This window comes from Colletotrichum gloeosporioides (genome assembly GCF_011800055.1).
Source record: "Colletotrichum gloeosporioides strain Lc1 chromosome Unknown consensus_74, whole genome shotgun sequence".
Classification (NCBI taxonomy): domain Eukaryota; kingdom Fungi; phylum Ascomycota; class Sordariomycetes; order Glomerellales; family Glomerellaceae; genus Colletotrichum; species Colletotrichum gloeosporioides.
In genome coordinates, this window is record NW_025544719.1 from 673,395 (window position 1) to 690,772 (window position 17,378).

The 17,378-nt window shown below is 53.5% G+C and overlaps 2 protein-coding genes across 2 annotated transcripts; both read left to right on the top strand.

The window, feature by feature from the left end:
* Nucleotides 1-1,618: 1,618 nt before the first annotated feature.
* On the top strand, nt 1,619-3,280 carry GCG54_00003540 (Citrate synthase; the record flags this gene model as incomplete). The annotated part of the gene is made up of 5 exons (XM_045403613.1): nt 1,619-1,735; nt 1,800-1,864; nt 1,931-2,124; nt 2,181-2,924; nt 2,982-3,280. 5 exons carry the CDS (start codon nt 1,619-1,621, stop codon nt 3,278-3,280), a joined length of 1,419 nt encoding a protein of 472 aa, XP_045259801.1.
* A 2,246-nt stretch (nt 3,281-5,526) lies between these two features.
* GCG54_00003541 (Citrate/oxoglutarate carrier protein) lies at nt 5,527-6,654 on the top strand (the record flags this gene model as incomplete). Its single annotated transcript, XM_045403614.1, has 3 exons — nt 5,527-5,752; nt 5,870-6,542; nt 6,600-6,654. 3 exons carry the CDS (start codon nt 5,527-5,529, stop codon nt 6,652-6,654), a joined length of 954 nt encoding a protein of 317 aa, XP_045259802.1.
* Nucleotides 6,655-17,378: the final 10,724 nt, after the last annotated feature.

Sequence of the window (17,378 nt, forward strand, 5' to 3'; positions counted from 1 at the left end):
GCTGGTCATGCAGATAACATCCACTGGAAATGATGAGTACTGGCCAATAAGTCTGCCGCTGCAGCAACGTGTCTATCTGATCGTCATTACATGCAAGCATTGGATTAGGTGCCATCGTTGCGAAAACAATGGCACGGAGACGACGATATCCGGGCAAACAGGCGGCAATGCCACACAGATGACCGGCCAACTTGTGTGATGGCCGGCTATGTCGTCGACTGCAATATCGTGGGCGAACGGAAACCCCAACATCCCGCGCGGCCAAGCAAGAGCATCCTCGGATGAGGCGGTTAAGAAGCTGCTGTGCCACGAATGGAAGTTCTCTCCAAGACGGGCAGGAGGGCTGGTTTCTCGTTCCCATAGGTTGCATTGAGGCGTGCGGCGGGTCACGGAGGCTCGGAGCTGGCGGTAGATGTGCGAGACAAGCTCGGAGCTCTGGGCGGACGGCGAGGATCAGCAAAGCGCCTCGACGCTGTTTACTCCTTACTAACGCAGGCACCGAGTCCGGCGTCTGTAGCACAGTAACTCGCCCTCTCACCCACAAGTTGGTGGGCGGACGATTCGTGGGGGAACGGCCCGTTTCCCAGATGCCCCGGATGCCCAACAAGTCAATATTGCCTGGTAAATATCGTCCAGTCTCACCGTGAGGCGCATTGTTCTTGGCCAGGCCCAGGTCAAGGCTGCGATGTGTACGTTGGGCACACTGTTGTGTGCAATGCAGTTGGCTGGCTGGCGTTCCGAAATTCGGACGATGGGGTGGGTGCTCCGAGAGAAGCCGCCCAGACATCCACAATTTTCGGCTTTTCGCGCGCAAAAACGGGGCGCTTGATACGGAGAGGAAACTGGAGACAGCGTGGGCAGGACAGATTTTACAAGATGTGTGGATACAGTAGGTACGTAAAAAGACGGGGACTCCTTAGTGGGAGTCGAGATCCAGAGATTGACAGGATAGATTGATTGGAGTCGGTTGGGGGGGCACCGGCTGCATGAAACGGTACCAGTCGGGCTTTCTCTCTCCCTCGAGCTCCTTACCTCAGGTATCGACGGCCTAGAGGAATCCCGTCGCAATTGAAACCAGCCCTGAGTAAGGTAGGGGACACGATGTTGTGCGAATATGGGATCCCAGGCATCACCGTGTGAGGGAGGCCACTGGGAGGGATGGTTTGTAGACAGAGTGTCAGATGGCGGCTGAGTGAGTCTCTCAATCATTCCTAGGTGCCTACCTTACATCAAGTTCAATGGTCTGGTCTGGGCTGGACAGGCTGTCCTGCTGTCTTGTTGGACGTTTGGGCCGCGGGACGTTGGGGATCGCGCCAAAGGGCTCAATCGCTGCAGGTCAATCGGGTGAAAAGGTACCTCGTGCGCCGAAATGTGCAGCGCAGATACCTCACCGCCAGCGGCTGTCCCGTATGCCCGGGGCTTCCACAATCCACTGGTAGGTATTTCCGTCCACACCTGCCGCCCAAAGTGATGTAACTTTCGTGCAGGGGGGTCAAGTCCGGGAACGCCTACCTCATATTTTTTTTTGCCATTGCGCCTTTTTCTCAAGACCTGGACTTTTCCTTCCTCTTCCCGACTTCCTCTCTTCACCAGTCCCTCACCTCTCAGTATTCTCACAATGGCCTCTGTCGCGCGTCTTTCCTCCTCGGCTCTGAGGACCTCCCTCAGGGCCTCCCCCTTCAATGCCAGACTGACGGCTTTCAACGCCGCCCGCTGCTACTCCTCCAAGAACCAGGTAACACAGCTTCCCGTCTGTCCGAATACCTCGGGTATCCTGAAGCTGACACGTTCGCATCTAGACCCTCAAGGAGCGCTTCGCTGAGCTCCTCCCGGAGAAGATCGAGGAGGTCAAGGCCCTGAGAAAGTATGCCAACACCCATTGTGTCCCTTATCTCAACACTGGGCAGCCCCACTAACCTCGTCGTCGCAGAGAGCATGGCTCCAAGGTTATTGACAAGGTCACTCTCGACCAGGTCTACGGCGGTGCCCGTGGCATCAAGTGCCTCGTCTGGGAGGGTTCCGTCCTCGACTCTGAGGAGGGTATCCGTTTCCGCGGCAAGACCATCCCCGAGTGCCAGGAGCTTCTCCCCAAGGCCCCCGGCGGCAAGGAGCCCCTTCCTGAGGGTAAGTTTGACTGCTGCGATAGTGGCGCATTCGCATCCAACTGACGAGACATCTAGGTCTCTTCTGGCTTCTCCTGACCGGTGAGGTTCCCACCGAGCAGCAGGTCCGCGACCTGTCCGCTGAGTGGGCTGCCCGCTCCGACATCCCCAAGTTCGTCGAGGAGCTCATCGACCACTGCCCTACCGACCTCCACCCCATGGCTCAGTTCTCCCTTGCCGTCACCGCTCTCGAGCACACCTCTTCCTTCGCCAAGGCCTACGCCAAGGGTGTTAACAAGAAGGAGTACTGGGGATACACCTTCGAGGACTCTATGGACCTGATTGCCAAGCTGCCCACCATTGCCGCTCGCATCTACCAGAACGTCTTCAAGGGCGGAAAGGTCGCTCCCGTCCAGAAGGACAAGGACTACTCCTTCAACTTCGCCAACCAGCTCGGCTTCGGCAACAACGCCGACTTCATTGAGCTGATGCGTCTGTACCTGACCATCCACACTGACCACGAGGGTGGCAACGTCTCTGCCCACACCACTCACCTGGTCGGCTCTGCCCTGTCCTCCCCCTTCCTGTCCGTCTCCGCTGGTCTCAACGGTCTGGCCGGTCCTCTCCACGGCCTGGCTAACCAGGAGGTCCTGAACTGGCTCACCGAGATGAAGAAGTCCGTCGGCGACGATCTCTCTGACAAGGCCATCACCGACTACCTCTGGTCCACCCTGAACGCCGGCCGTGTCGTCCCCGGTTACGGCCACGCCGTCCTCCGCAAGACTGACCCCCGTTACATGGCTCAGCGCAAGTTCGCCCAGGGTACGTATCTGCAGCCAATGTGAAGATTGCGAGTGTGGAAAGCTAACAGCCCCACAGAGAAGATGCCCAACGACCCCATGTTCAACCTCGTCTCCCAGGTCTACAAGATCGCCCCCAAGGTTCTCACCGAGCACGGCAAGACCAAGAACCCCTTCCCCAACGTCGATGCCCACTCCGGTGTCCTCCTCCAGTACTACGGTCTCACCGAGGCCAACTACTACACCGTCCTCTTCGGTGTTTCCCGCGCCATCGGTGTCCTTCCCCAGCTCATCATCGACCGCGCCCTCGGCGCCCCCATCGAGCGCCCCAAGTCCTTCTCTACCGAGAAGTGGGCCGAGCTCGCCAAGAAGCTCTAAACATTTACGCTTAGAGGTAGAGGATACAAAAAATGGAGAAGACGCATGCGCGGGTAGAACCGCCTGTGCGGAAAAGGCAGTAGGATCGTATGCGCGATCAACAATAGACATGACAGGCAGCGTGTTGTTTCAGTCGGGGTGGATAGAAAGGCTATGGGCGATACCATCCACTGCGCTTGTACAATACCGAGACGTGCTGCTTTTACCGGGTTTTTCTGGGTTGTTTTAGTTACCTTGGCCGAGGCAGGCTGTCCGAATACACCAATGCTATTTTGAAGTTTTACAACTGTCTGTTCTCGAAGCTTGGAGCACAATCGGAGCTGACGTGTGAAGATGGGATGATGTGAGCGGCAACAATTGCCGATCTACGGGATGGAGTTCGTGCGGCAGTGACAAGACGGCGCCGCGATGCATGGACGCGGCCGGACTGAGGAGCTATCCTAGCTTGTTGGAGACGGGTCGGAGTTCCTGCAGGAGCGCAAGGGACACACGCACGCGCCGGGCTCACTAACATGATACGCCTTCGCCTTACCTAAGGTAAGCGCGGGATACCTCACTTCAGAATGGCGGCGGGGCCTGTTGGCCATCGAGTTCAGCATACGGAAATGTCCCCATAGCGAGTCCGAAGCAGCAAACACGAAGCAAACAGATAGGGCAGGGAAGGCTTCCAGGCGGTTGTCGAAGCTGCAAAAGCAAGACAATTAACAACGACGACAGAGCACCCCCGAGGGAATCGCCGGCGAAGACAGAGGCGACGAAGAGCATGATTGGAGCAAATGGCCGATTTGGTAGCACAAAAGTGGACGACTGCATGGAGATGCATGCGTATGAGGTTGAGGCTTTGCGGTCAATATTTGCGTGGCTTGCTCGGAAGATCCCCACGGAATTTTGCGTTGAGCTCTCCAGATGGGGACAAGGCTGGAGCTGTTGGGGAGGTTGAGCTCCAGGAGGAGCGTTCTAGTGCCCGTTTGGTGTGGTTGGCGGAGAACCCACGGGCCAGTCCGTGGCACTGCGACTGCAACAAATGGAACCGCGCGCCGCCGGACCCTTTTTTTATTCATTTATTGGGATTGGTGCTGGAAGCTCAGCTTCACAGCTCTTTTGCGAGTGGTTGTGGTAGTGTCTCCTGAGATGAAGTCCGACGACGTAAGAAGAATGGACGGACTTGCTGATGACTTCTCTCTGCTTCCTGTCGCTTGAGCTGACATCAGACCGCATCTCGGCGGCAAGTACTTATGGCAGGCAGCAGGGAATGCAATAGAACAAGTGCTGTCATTGTCCAGGTTAGCAGAGGCATCCGAGACGGCGGGAGACGCACAGGGAGAAGGAAAGGGAGTTCTCGTCTTATAATGATTAGGTACTACGGCGTGTCAAGACAATTGGCCTCTTCTCGACGCTCGAGGACAGTCTCACAATTTGACATTCCAATGCAGCCCTTCATGTAGCCGATACCACGACAATAGGCTTCTTCACAGGCAGTCGCAAAGTACCCGGGAGTCATCCTCGCCAAGCTGACCTACGCTGCTGCAACCATTGGGGGACAGGGCAGCAAGGGCTCGGCCACCTGCCTCGAGGGAGCCAACCAACTGGCTGGATAGGACATATCTGTTCCTTTTTTGTGGCTATGTGATCTGCTGCTGCTACGCTGAACTCAGCAATACGTGCTGCCTGCGTATGCGCGCATTGGCAGCGCAACTCCTCCTCAGCAGCAGCTCAGCAGCCCAGTATTAGACCGCCCTGGGGCCATCTGGGAACCTAACCAGGAAAGCCACCAAAAAAAAAAAAAATTGAGGAGCTCCAAGTGTCCCCCCGGTTCACTGTTTCCCTCCAGAACCCACCCAATTCCCACGTGCAAAAAGCGCCCTCTCCCTCGCTCCCAGCTCCGGAGCAGTCCTTCTGTTCTCTCCCGTTCACTGTTCCAAGTCCCCTACTGAGAACTCCCACCCCGACTAAAGCCAATCCCGACGCTTTTCGCTCGCCTCTCTCTCTAACAGACACCTAACAAATTCCCCCTTTGCCTCGGTCTTCCCCCGAGACAAGCCCCGAACAGCTCGATATCCGAGGTCTTTCCCAGCTTTTATCCCGCAACCTACCGCATTCCCCATTCCAAGCTAAAGCTTGCTCCATTCACAAGCATTACCCCATACCACCCATAAACCGACGACTACAGCCGCCGTCCTCCCCCGCGAAGAAGCACCCTCTTCCCTTGGTCAGGGCCCCTTTCCGTCATCACAAGTAGCAGAGCCATGGTCGCCGTCGCCACTATGCCCGCCCCCATCGGGGAGCCCCAGAAGCTGGAGAAGAAGCCCATCAAGTTCTCCAACTTGCTGTTGGGCGCCGGTTTGAACATGTTCGAGGTCACCACGCTCGGCCAGCCGCTCGAGGTCGTCAAGACCACCATGGCTGCCAACCGTGGCGACGGCTTTGGCACTGCCCTGGGCCGCATTTGGGGACGTGGTGGTGTCCTTGGTTGTGAGTAACACCCAATCCCTCCGTCTCTTCGATCGCCGTCACCAACGAATTGAGCCCGACAAAACCACATTCGAATCGACCCATTTGAGCATCCAATGCTGACCTGACCCCTCATAGTCTACCAGGGTCTTATCCCTTGGGCCTGGATCGAAGCCTCCACCAAGGGCGCCGTCCTCCTCTTCGTCGCCTCCGAAGCCGAATTCTACGCCCGCAGCTACGGTGCCTCTGAGTTCGGTGGTGGTATCGTCGGTGGTATCACCGGTGGTGTGGCCCAGGCTTATGCCACCATGGGCTTCTGCACTTGCATGAAGACGGTCGAGATTACCAAGCACAAGATGGCCGCCGCGGGCGTCGCGCCCCAGAGCACCTTCGCCACTTTCATGGACATCTACCGCAAGGAGGGTATCCGCGGTATCAACAAGGGTGTCAACGCTGTCGCTATCCGCCAGATGACCAACTGGGGTTCCCGATTCGGTCTGTCCCGTCTCGCTGAGCAGGGCATCCGCAACGTCACCGGCAAGAAGGAAGGTGAGAAGCTCGGCGCCTGGGAGAAGATTCTTGCCTCCAGTCTTGGTGGTGGTCTCTCCGCCTGGAACCAGCCCATCGAGGTTATCCGTGTTGAGATGCAGAGCAAGAAGGAGGACCCCAACCGACCCAAGAAGATGACTGTCGGTAACACTTTCCGCTACATCTACTCGACCAACGGTGTCGCCGGTCTCTACCGCGGCGTTGCCCCCCGTATTGGTCTCGGCGTCTGGCAGACGGTTTGCATGGTTGCCATGGGTGATATGTGAGTTGTCCCGACTCCTCGAGATACATTGGATCAAGCTAACCACGATGACTACAGGGCTAAGACTTATGTCGAGAAGCTCACCGGCGACAAGGTCACCGCTAAGCATTAAGAAACGGCGTTTCGGAAACAATACCTGGAAAGGCTATTGGGCTTAGAATTAGGCTGGCTGACAAAATGTCGGGGGCGGGACTCCGTGTCCGTGTTGGGGAGCCGCCGCTGCTCCATCAACACCACGGACTACTCCGCCGATGCCCCGTGCGAGTGAAATCCCGGGGTTCCGCGTCTGTATCTGTTCTTCATCTTGCTTCTGCTTTCACTTAGAGATACGCTTTGTTGGGATGCGCTCCTTTTTGCGTCCCTTGGAACTATAGACAAGTGCTCCATGAAACAGTGTAGACCCATCCTTTTTGCTCCTCCGTGACATGCGCGCCGGTGGATCAAGGGCGTAGCGTAGTAGCAGCAGGAGCCACCCCACCGCTCCCGATCAACCTTCGCGATAATGCGATACGGAGTCGATCCGGTTCGACGACCGTTCCTGACGCGGCGTGGGCGCGGCCTGCGCGGCTCCCGGGCCGGCCGAGCGTTTAGAGTTTATGCCTCTCCCGCCGGGAAGAGATAAGGAAAGAAAGCTTGACGAGGTAGCCGCGCGCTCACGCGCATCTGAGGGGTCACGGACTCCATTTTGATCATCCTTGCCGCACCGCCCCGTGAAACATTTCGAGTCCTTGCGGGAACCCGCGATCTCGGGACGGGGAGAGGTGGTTCCACTGAAGCGGATGGCGCCATGGGGTCCGCTTTGGCGGGAGGTGGTCTTGGCGGTGCGGGTAGGGGGTTCTTTGTCGGCGGGTTCGCGAACGGGTTGTTGAGATATGTTGGATGATTTGCGTTTGCGGACGGATGGAGATGGTAGTCTTGTCGGCAATTATGATTGCCCGGGCTGTCTGAGGGAAGCCAGTGTGCATCGAGTCTGGGGATAGCATCGAGGGTACAATAAGTTCTCGACTGCCGACATGGCTGGGTGCAAAAGTCGTGACAAATGTGGCTTGTTTGGCCGCAGGGCAATAGGATAGGCCTTATGTTGCCATACATTAGCAATGGGCTTGTGCAGTTGTCTGGATCCATCGCGCCTTGTTGACGTCCGTAATGAAGGCAGTTTTGGAACAGATGCTCGAGCTCGTCCTCCATCCTCCGTGCCGTCGGTGTATTCGATGTGAACAACCACAAGACAGTTGCAGAGGCACTTTGTGGTGTGTGTGGTGAACTGGCAGCCTCCGTCTCTTGGACGGTAATGGTGGTGTTTCTTGGCGGCTTTCATATTGACCTCAACAAGTTCCGAAAGAAACTCATCCATATGGGCGTGGATCCCTGTGATTTGGTCCTGGGGTTGTTAGTCACTGAGCACTCGTGGTAGCGGGTTAAATACTTCCGACGGAAAGAATATTTTTGCACTGGCAGATGTTTCCCGCGGCCGAATCGTCAAGCTAGCAGACAGAAGGTAGTGTGGTGAGATGAACCACTTAATAGGAGACTGTGGGGGATGGGCAGTGCTAGATACCCAACTGCCTAGTGTTCAAAGAATGACAGAAAATATATGCAGGTGTCAGCTTCATGAATAGGTCTTCCAACTGCTGACAAGGTGGTATAAAAGTGATGGCATAGTTCGTCTATGAAGTCGGCACGGACGAAGGTAATCTCGACGGTATACTCACGGTGGAGTCTGAACTCTGATTCAAGGCTTCCACTTCACGTTGCCTGCCCTCTGTTGATTAAAAGCGATTCCTGAGACAGTGCTGATCTTCCAAGGACATACGGCGCCTGTCCATCCTCGCCCTTGAAGTATCTTAGATGATACTACATGGACGACCAAGAAAGCCTGGCTCAGAGATTCTGAGGCATCATCAATGGCATTTGTCTTCTGGTGTCAAATTGGTTTTCACATTTTGAAGCTTTTCCGAAACCCCAGAGAAACAAGATGCGATTAATTCCGGACATATCAGTGTTTTTTGCTGTGAATCAAATATATATGATGATCTTGGTGCCAATCAGAACTTCTTTGTTGAACAGTAGACCCCATGTATATCTGTTGACGGGTGAAATATTTAAAGTAAGATTGGTAAGTACATGTGGGGGTGCTAGAGAGCAATAAACATCATGTTCTTATACTAACGCAAGTTGCAAGTGAGAAAACTGTGAACAACATCCATTTATCGTCTCTATCGGGGAATGAGGTCCTGCAACGTGATCCATGCCGTCGATGTTTGACGTATCGTCCTTCTTTAGCGTATTCTAGTCAACCACTTTGGGGATGACAATGATATCCCAGAACTTTCACTTGGCACAGACAGCCTATTGTGTGTTGTGTGATGCCTACTGACCAGAGTCACAGTGAATAGAAGACTGCCAATGAGGCTAGCCAGTTGGTGCAAGAACGCTGTCCATTTTGGTGGTTGAATACTCAGCGAAGATTTCATATGCGTCAATTTAAAAAGACTTGAATTGTTCCTTCTAGGCGTCCACCATGTGTTACCTGGACGCATAGTACTCCATGATGTCGGGGACAAGAAGTCGGGCTATAAGTAGAAATTAGCCTGACAAATCTTCTTACACATGGAAAATCCTTCCTGGGGCAGGTGTATTTGCTATCTCTTAGGATGCTTCTGTGATTGGAATGGTTTAGGATCACAACTACTGGGGTTATGCTTGGTTGGAGTCTGTGGTGTTTGAACAAGGAATGCATACTCACAAGACGAGGACTACTGACAGAGGTAAGAGATACTTATCGTGTTGCGCTGGTGTAGGCTCCGTTTCATAACACAGAAAAAGTACTGTCAAATATGTGCAGGGTTTTGTCTTCGGCTGTTTGCCCCCCCCCNCCCCCGCACCCCCCTCCTTTCTTTACATCATTAGCCTGCTCATACGCTCTTACAACCCGAGGACATTTACATGGACACGGTTACTGACAGTCTGTGTTATATTATTGTAAGAATAGTAGCTTGATGAGAAAGGAGAGGGTAACCTCTTAACGTGTAGTAGCTAACAGTGTGGTAGCCAACATATAGAGACAAGGTGTTCCTCTCTACTTCGGAAGCAGTCTTCTTGTCCAGCAGTAGACCAGTGAGCTTGCGGCCTATCCCGTTGGCTTGAGAAGTGATCTGGCTTGGTGTATCTACAGAAACCCCGCCCACTCTTGTAGTCTGAAGCCACAGGCCGGAGATGGGGCGGGAGCAGCTTCACCCCGTAGGTAATCATACATTGGGCAAGGCAAGGCATGGCGAATCATGCATCTTGCGATAGCTGTTTTTCCCTTGCCACCTTAAGTAACGTATCCACATGATCTTGTGGCTTCTGGCTCTGTTCTTCTGCTCAGCGTTAGGTTGAATACGAGGAGACGTGGGAAGAGCCGCTGCGTTCACAAGGACCAATGGCACCATCAACACAAAACCCCTTTGGCCGAGCCACTTGGTTTGTGAAACCAATCTCGTGACTGCTCGAAAAGACGCAGTCATTGCTTGCGGCTAAAACAGGCTTTGAGGGGTTTCACGAGACCTATATATATATCATCCCTCCGAGTCGTCTCTCCTTCGATTTGAAAGACATGATTTATTGGGGCCACCATGCTTTTGAGATGTTCATTGAGTACCAATATCAGGCTCAATATGATCCATAGTCATACTTTCTATATTGCTACATATTAATCCGCCGACAAACAAGGGACAGCCGAAGATCTGAAGCTCTAGGTCTGCTATCACGTCTATTCGGGACAGAAGCGGAGCATTCTGAGAAAATATTGTCTCACAACTCATAGAGTCACCATTATCAGGTGATCTTTTTGAATATTCTGGAGCTGCCCAAGTCGGACTCCTTGTAGTCGTTCACCTCAAAGTCCAAGGTCGTACGTAAACTCTGTCCATACCAGGCGGATTGTGGCCGGTGGAGCTCGGCTGCCTTTTGTCTCAGCTGCTCGTATGCTTAGTTGGGAAATGAGCTTGTGTCATCAATGCGCCTCGAATTTAATCTCGTTGGATTGTTTTCTTTGGCTCTGTCGTTGAGCAGACTGGAATCAGGTGACTGGACCTGCGCTGACTGCTAAGTTGCTTGAAAGAACCGAGATGAACTGGCGCTCAAGCATTGAGAGCGTCAAAGTTGCATATCCGAAGACCTGGCTCCTGCCTTGGGCGGCGTGATGGTTTCCGGCTCTTAACACATGTTATTTGGCTACGTCCCAAGATCCAGGCCGCTGAGATTCGAGAAGTTCATCCGCCCGCATATACTTGCTGATGGCGAGATGATTGTCTGGAAGCGCATTTGCCGGGTGCAACTCTCGCGCAAAGAGACCTGTCCATTTGCGGACTATGTTTTGAAGAGTCTCTGATAACTAATATCGAAGGCCTGAACCGTCGTATCTTGTATAGCAGCGGACGGCTGCACTTATAAGCGTTACTACTGTAATGAGCTGCATGATGTCGTTATCGGGTGCGCTCCTAGGTACTCCGATCCATCAGTTGGTGCAAGTGAGGACGCAAGTGAGAATTGGTTGACTAAGACGCACTCTTTGAATGGAATTGAGTAGATACCACGATCTTTCGCCTTGTTTATAACACTCTGTGAATACATCTCCGCCAGACAGTTCTTTCTTCTCGCAATGGAACCGAGCCAACTCGAAATATTTCGAAGACAGGCTGATTCTTGGTCAACCGATTCAGATCCCGCCGTCAGACCAAACTTTCAACCCACTAGCACTTCCGGACGACCGGCTGAACCCGAAGTCTAACAGCGTGATGAAGTGTTGTGTTTAGTCCGAGATTGAGCCCCCGCCCCCCCACCCCCTTCCTTCGAATGTTGGACTATAAAACTACAGACTCACTCACTATGAAGCTTTCAAGCCAAATGGAAGCTCGTTTGGGTTCTTCGACTTCAAGGAATTACCATTTTCTCGAGAACTAGGGCTTAGACCTGCTTGTATATCACGTCCATTCAGGGGACAATTCTAAGACCAGGATAGGGCCACGAATAGATATCTCTATGTTCACGAAGACGAAGGACGGAGATGAAGACCAACGATGGTTGTTCCTGTTCGTCTGCTTCCAGTCAACCAGCAAGGCATTGGGCCATCAAGGCTCCGCAGAGCAAAGCGGTTATGCATACTGGACGAGAAACTTTACTATTGAGAAATACATGCTCTTGGTACTGTTTCCGGCAGAAGTCTAAATTTGCTAAACCTTGAGGGAATTGGCTGCCTTATGACGAAGCACTGCATACCCTATATCTGCTATATGTACATCCAGCGGGTGGAGAAATATTCTCCCACGAAACCCAGAACTGATTTGCCTATGTTCCGAGAAGCAAAGCCATCAAGTCATTCGCCTAGTTGACAGCGTTAAGTAAGTGGCTGTGGTTATAGACTGCGTTGAAAATACGAGCATCAATGAGACAAATTCTTCGTGAAGATAGCATACTGATGTATATGATTAGTCTTCAATGAGTTATATATATGCAGCTGTGACAAAGATGCAGCCGGTCATAGTGATGTCAAATCAGAGTTTAAGGCAACTTCCTGTCTTCTCGACGGAGCAATTTCGTGCTGAGAAGCGATGGTCGATCGCGTTGTGCACAATCAGCTAACAAACGGAGCGGCGCATTCCTCTCGTATGTATCAAAGCTATGAGAAACCAAGGCCCAAGCTTGTCTTTTCGCATCCCATCACTCTCTCTGGTGTATCTGGCATGCATAATCGCCAGGCGGAGATTCGTAGCAGACTCCGAAGTTGTGTCTTACCTCCTCGAGTACCTTTTAGGTTGCCAGGCATACATACGTATGTGTGCTTCCGATTACATTCTCTGAAGTCTCTATGAAGAAGCCAAGACAGCTCAAAAGAATTCTTGACGCGGAAATTACCATTGCGTCCGCGCTGCATTCATATACCGGCCGCTTTCGTCCTCTCTTGTCTAATACACTCACGTATCCAGCCGTAGGGTCCGAAATCTGGCAAAGCCACGAGATGTTTTCTACACCAAAGTGCCACTGACGGTAGGTTTAAAGATCCAACAGGCGAATGTCCAAGATGTGGATGATCGACACAACTCCTGATCGAATGAACAACTCGCAACGCCATTTCCAAGGCTTGTCCGCTCCAAAATCTTCAGAAAGGCCACGCACATCAATCCAGGCCTTTGAAGCAGCAAACAAATCAGTCCTGTTTCATCACTTCATTCGCAAAGATTGATTCTAGCTGTCTAACAACTAGCTCATCCCTCCAAGGGCACGGCACACAAATTTTGAATGTCAAGAGAAGCGGTGTCTCAACTCTGGCCCCCTTCACCATCACAGCCGTATTAAACTCAATACAGCACCGACAACAGGTAGCATTCATTGCAGACAGCCCAGCTCACATGGCCGGACCCGCACCTACACCCTACCTACCGTTTCCTCTGACAGAGTGAAACAGAATTGGTTCTGCCGCGGCCGGCGTCTCTCGCCATCGCGCGTGAGATGAGCAGTCTCAATTGATTGCCGTGAAAGAGTTTTGACCTCAGCTACGGCCAGTTATATACAGCCCACAAACATCTCCAGATACATGTACATCTTCCCTCACGGTCTCAGGAGCTATTCTCCTAGATCCAGCAAAGTCCGACACAAACAACCACTCTCCTTCTCCCTGCCCCAAAGCCCAAACCGGCATCATGTACAACCACCATCACACCCTCCCACTCATGACCCGTCCGTCCTTACCTGAATCATGAGGCTCTGCCCCAGCCCACCTCAACATCCACCTCACGCCTTCACCGCACCTCCCCTGCCTGCTCTTCACCGCCAAAACTCAACCTCCAGCCACAAACTCAAAGGCCTTCTTCCTCACCACCTCTTCTTGTCTCCCCACAAACCCAGCCACAGAACGGTAAGCTTTCCCCTCACCGCCGAGCCCCAGTCTCCCGTGTCAACTCCACGCAACCCACCGAGAGCGAAGCCGGGGAGCGAGAGAGGCTCAGCCATCCAGGATGCTCACGCCAAAAGCCACCACCACCACAGCCACAGAAGCAAACTGCAAACTATCACGTCGCCTACTTCCGTGTCGTCTGGTCCTCAGAAACCGTGTTCAGATGTAAGGCAGACAGAACAACGCAGCAGGGGCGTGTTCCCAATAACCGTGATAGCCGTGCCAACCGTCCAAGCCGACCGCCAAGTTGAGCCGAAGAAGATGATGACATCAACTTCGTCCGATATGCGCGACGAAAAGCACATGAATGCCCGCCAAGGTTTCAATAACTCAGCCCAAAAAAAAATCTCACAAGCCACACAAACTCACAGCCCAGCCCGCTGCGCCTGGATTGATCTCGTTATCGCTACGTTACTTGCCGGAGCGCGTAAGATCTAGATCTAGACACACACAATCTCACACACGCCCAGAAAGCCTCACGAGCCAATGTCTTCACTTGCCGGATGTGACGTAGCTCAGGAACAAGGGGAGACGTTGCGTTCGTCAGGGAGAAGTCATCCATATCGGACGAAGGAGTCATCGCCATCATCATTATCGTCTAGGTTCAGCACACTCGCATGGAGCTATTCAACTCCGTGGAAAGGAACATGGCACAACCTGCAATTGACGCTTACCTCCGAGCTCCATGTTACCCGTCCGCGACATCACTATTATATCAAACTTCAAGCACGTAGCGGCAACCCAGCCCGTTACGCGATTCCACCCGGCCGGGTCCCCAATTCAGCAAGCACGCACGCTCCGACAGCTCTGACAGGCAAGAAATCCCCCAACCAGAGATCCGGTGCCATGCCATGCATGCAGGATCGCAGGAAGACGCAGTGTCTTCTACCGCGTAGGATCAGACCGCAAAACAACAGACAGCGGCATCTCTATCCGGACGTCAGGCCCAAGCCCATTCAGCAACTCACTCCCAACATCCCATCCTATTCCATCCAAGGAATCCCACACTGGAGAATGGGACAAGAAAAAAAACGGTTCGAAACATTGAAACCCAAAATGCACAGACGTCTTCGTGCCCAACACTTGACAGAACCAAGAACTACAAAACCCCAAGGTCCCTGCCGGTATGGATGTTGCGAGATGCGCCCGACACTGTGTACATGTCAAAAGTCATGTCATCCCACCACTGCGCCTCGTTTCTTTCTTGCTTCTTGCGCAAACCCCACAATGTTTAATGAAACTCGAAACGCACCGCGTCGAAGAAACAAGACGGTCGAGATTGGAAGGAAACGCATGAATTTCACCGTTGATCACCACGAGGGAAAATTGCAACTGTAAACAAAAGACCGGACGAACACCAAATGGTTGGGTTACTCCGGCCAAGTCCAGAACTCTGGGGTAAACACCAATTACTGGCGTGGCATGTACATCCTTTGCAACCAGCAGACATGCCGCATTGCACATCTCTAGGATTGGGTTTCGCCTTCCGCAGAAGAAAAGGCAAAATGATGTGTTAGGCCGCCGTAGTTGGTCGCATTTGGCTGGGCATTTCCGTAGCGTGGGGGAAAAGAGTGACCTCTCAGGGAAAAGAAGCTTATTTCCCCCCTCGAACTCGATTGACTTGCAGATTTGCAATCGCCAATGTTGCCAATATGCTCCTAGGCGTCTTGGCCGCTCCGAGTCTACCGACGGTGGTGCAACAGTCGGTTGGCTGTCATGGTCTCGTTGCAGCCGTCCGCAGGGAGGCACGAAGGCGGACAAGATGCGATGATGGTGACTGCGCAGGAAAAAGTGTTGATGAAAGGAGGGAAGAGGATGAAGTGTCGTCGCAAAATGACCCCTTCACGCCAGACGCCGAGCCGACGCCTGCCGCTCACTAACAGCAAGCTAAGTGCTGAAGAGGCTATTTTCCCCTTGCGCGCTGTTGCCCTGGGGAAGCCAAGAAAGGGCCAAGACTACAAAAGGGGCCTGGCTTGAGTCAACAGATAAACAAATCAACACAGACAAACCTGCACAGCAAATAAACACCTCTCACAAGCTCCGAGAGTCGAACCGATCTCTAGCGGTTGGTCACCTGCATGACACTGACACTCAATAACTACACTGGGTGTCCACACTGTACCCAGCGTGAAGCGCCCAGGGACCTGTGGTGTCTGTCGAGAACGGTGCGTAGGTGATCGCAATTAGTGTCCGCAGCGGTCATCCCCCAAGATGACTGATTTAATCCGCTTCCAAGCTTGCTTCTAGAAGGGCGGAAGCATGAGGAAGACGGCGGAGGAGGCGGACGGGCGGATGGGTTCTGCTTGCATCGCTGTCGTCGCCTGTGGAGAACAATACTTGACCAATACGCAGTATTCAATAGAAGTCCATCTGGGCCGTATGGGCGACGGTCGCATACGGTACCAGGAAGGCGCCGGGAGGAGCTGGCTGCATCTCTGGGTACTGGCGCCATCTTGATGTCTGGTCTCTGGATTGCCGCGGCTCGGTCGCTGCAAGATGGAGACCCCAATCAAAATGCCAGATCCATTGCATCCCATCCGTCCAACGCGAGCAAAGCATTCGGCTCCGTACCGCCCTAAAGTGCAAGGTCGGCTCGAAGTGTGGAACATCGGACAGGACTTGCGTGCCAATGGCCTTCCTTCCGTCGAGCGCTACCTCACCGATAGCTGGACGGAGACTTTCCGGGCTTCACTCCCCCAAGGTAGGAATACCTCACGGCGTAATATGGGCCAGGCCATCCTCACGATGGGTCCCAACACCGACCGCAAGAGGGAAACCGCGGCACACAAACCGGCCCTATTCCCGGCAGGGAGCAAGAGCTCAGTGCCCACTGACTCGTCCCCTTTCTCGTGCCTTCTCACGGTACGGGGCGGGCGGGATCCCATAGGCCACGCTCCATAGCGACGAACCACAGCAAGATACGGCCCGTAATCTTTAGCCAACGGCAACTCCACGCTGTGAATGTGAATACTCACCGCTTGATGACGATGTGCCGTATGGAATGTCACCTGGTAACTCCCGGTGCCGTCGCCTCTCGTAAGACAAATCCGGCCCCATCCCAGCCTCGCCTGGGCTGCCCTGCACCGCTGGTCTGTCTGAGCGTGCAAGATCCCGCTAGAAATCCAACGTTGGACGTCCATCTTGGCCATCGAGTCCCGAGTAAATCACATCGACAAAGAATTACGTTGTCAACAAACTGTAAACCGGCTTCTTGACCGGGTTTCACTTTCATTGGTGTGTTTCAGGAGCTTGCCTGGCTTGCTCCCCGAAGCTGTCGGTGGTGAGCTGTGCCGTACGCGTGTGGCGCGCATGCGACCTTGCAGGCCGCAGTCAGCCGCCTCGATGCGATGCTGTGCTGCGCGCGTCGTCCTCGACGTTCCATCGCCAAGTAGCGTAGCGAGTCGAGCCGACGAGTCGAGTTGCGCCGTTTTTCCAACGACGGCACAACGTTAGCGGCCGACTGAGAGACTCTAGCAGCATTCCAATTTTTCCTTCCGGAAAGATTCGAAGCGTCTTGGCCGCAGCTGCAGCTACATTGTTAATTCAGGTACGGTGCAGCGCGTGCTTGGAATGTCTCCATTCAGACTTGATTACTTGCTGTAGTCAGACGGAGACTCAATCTCGAATTTTGGCTCAATAGCAGTCCACTTCCACACCCCTCCAGGCAGCCCTGCGGCGACCTATGACGTCCATCGTGGAGGCATCAGACGCATTGAGCAATTTCAATCGGACGAGATGAAGCGACATGTCGGCAGACTGGGAGGATCGCCCCTTCTTCTCATTAAGAGAATTCGAAATTTGACTCCAGACCCAATCGAGCCCTATCAGGTTACGCGCCGGTTCCGTGGTGACTGATGTAAACAAACGCGATGGTATCCATTTCACCCACAGGTTAATGT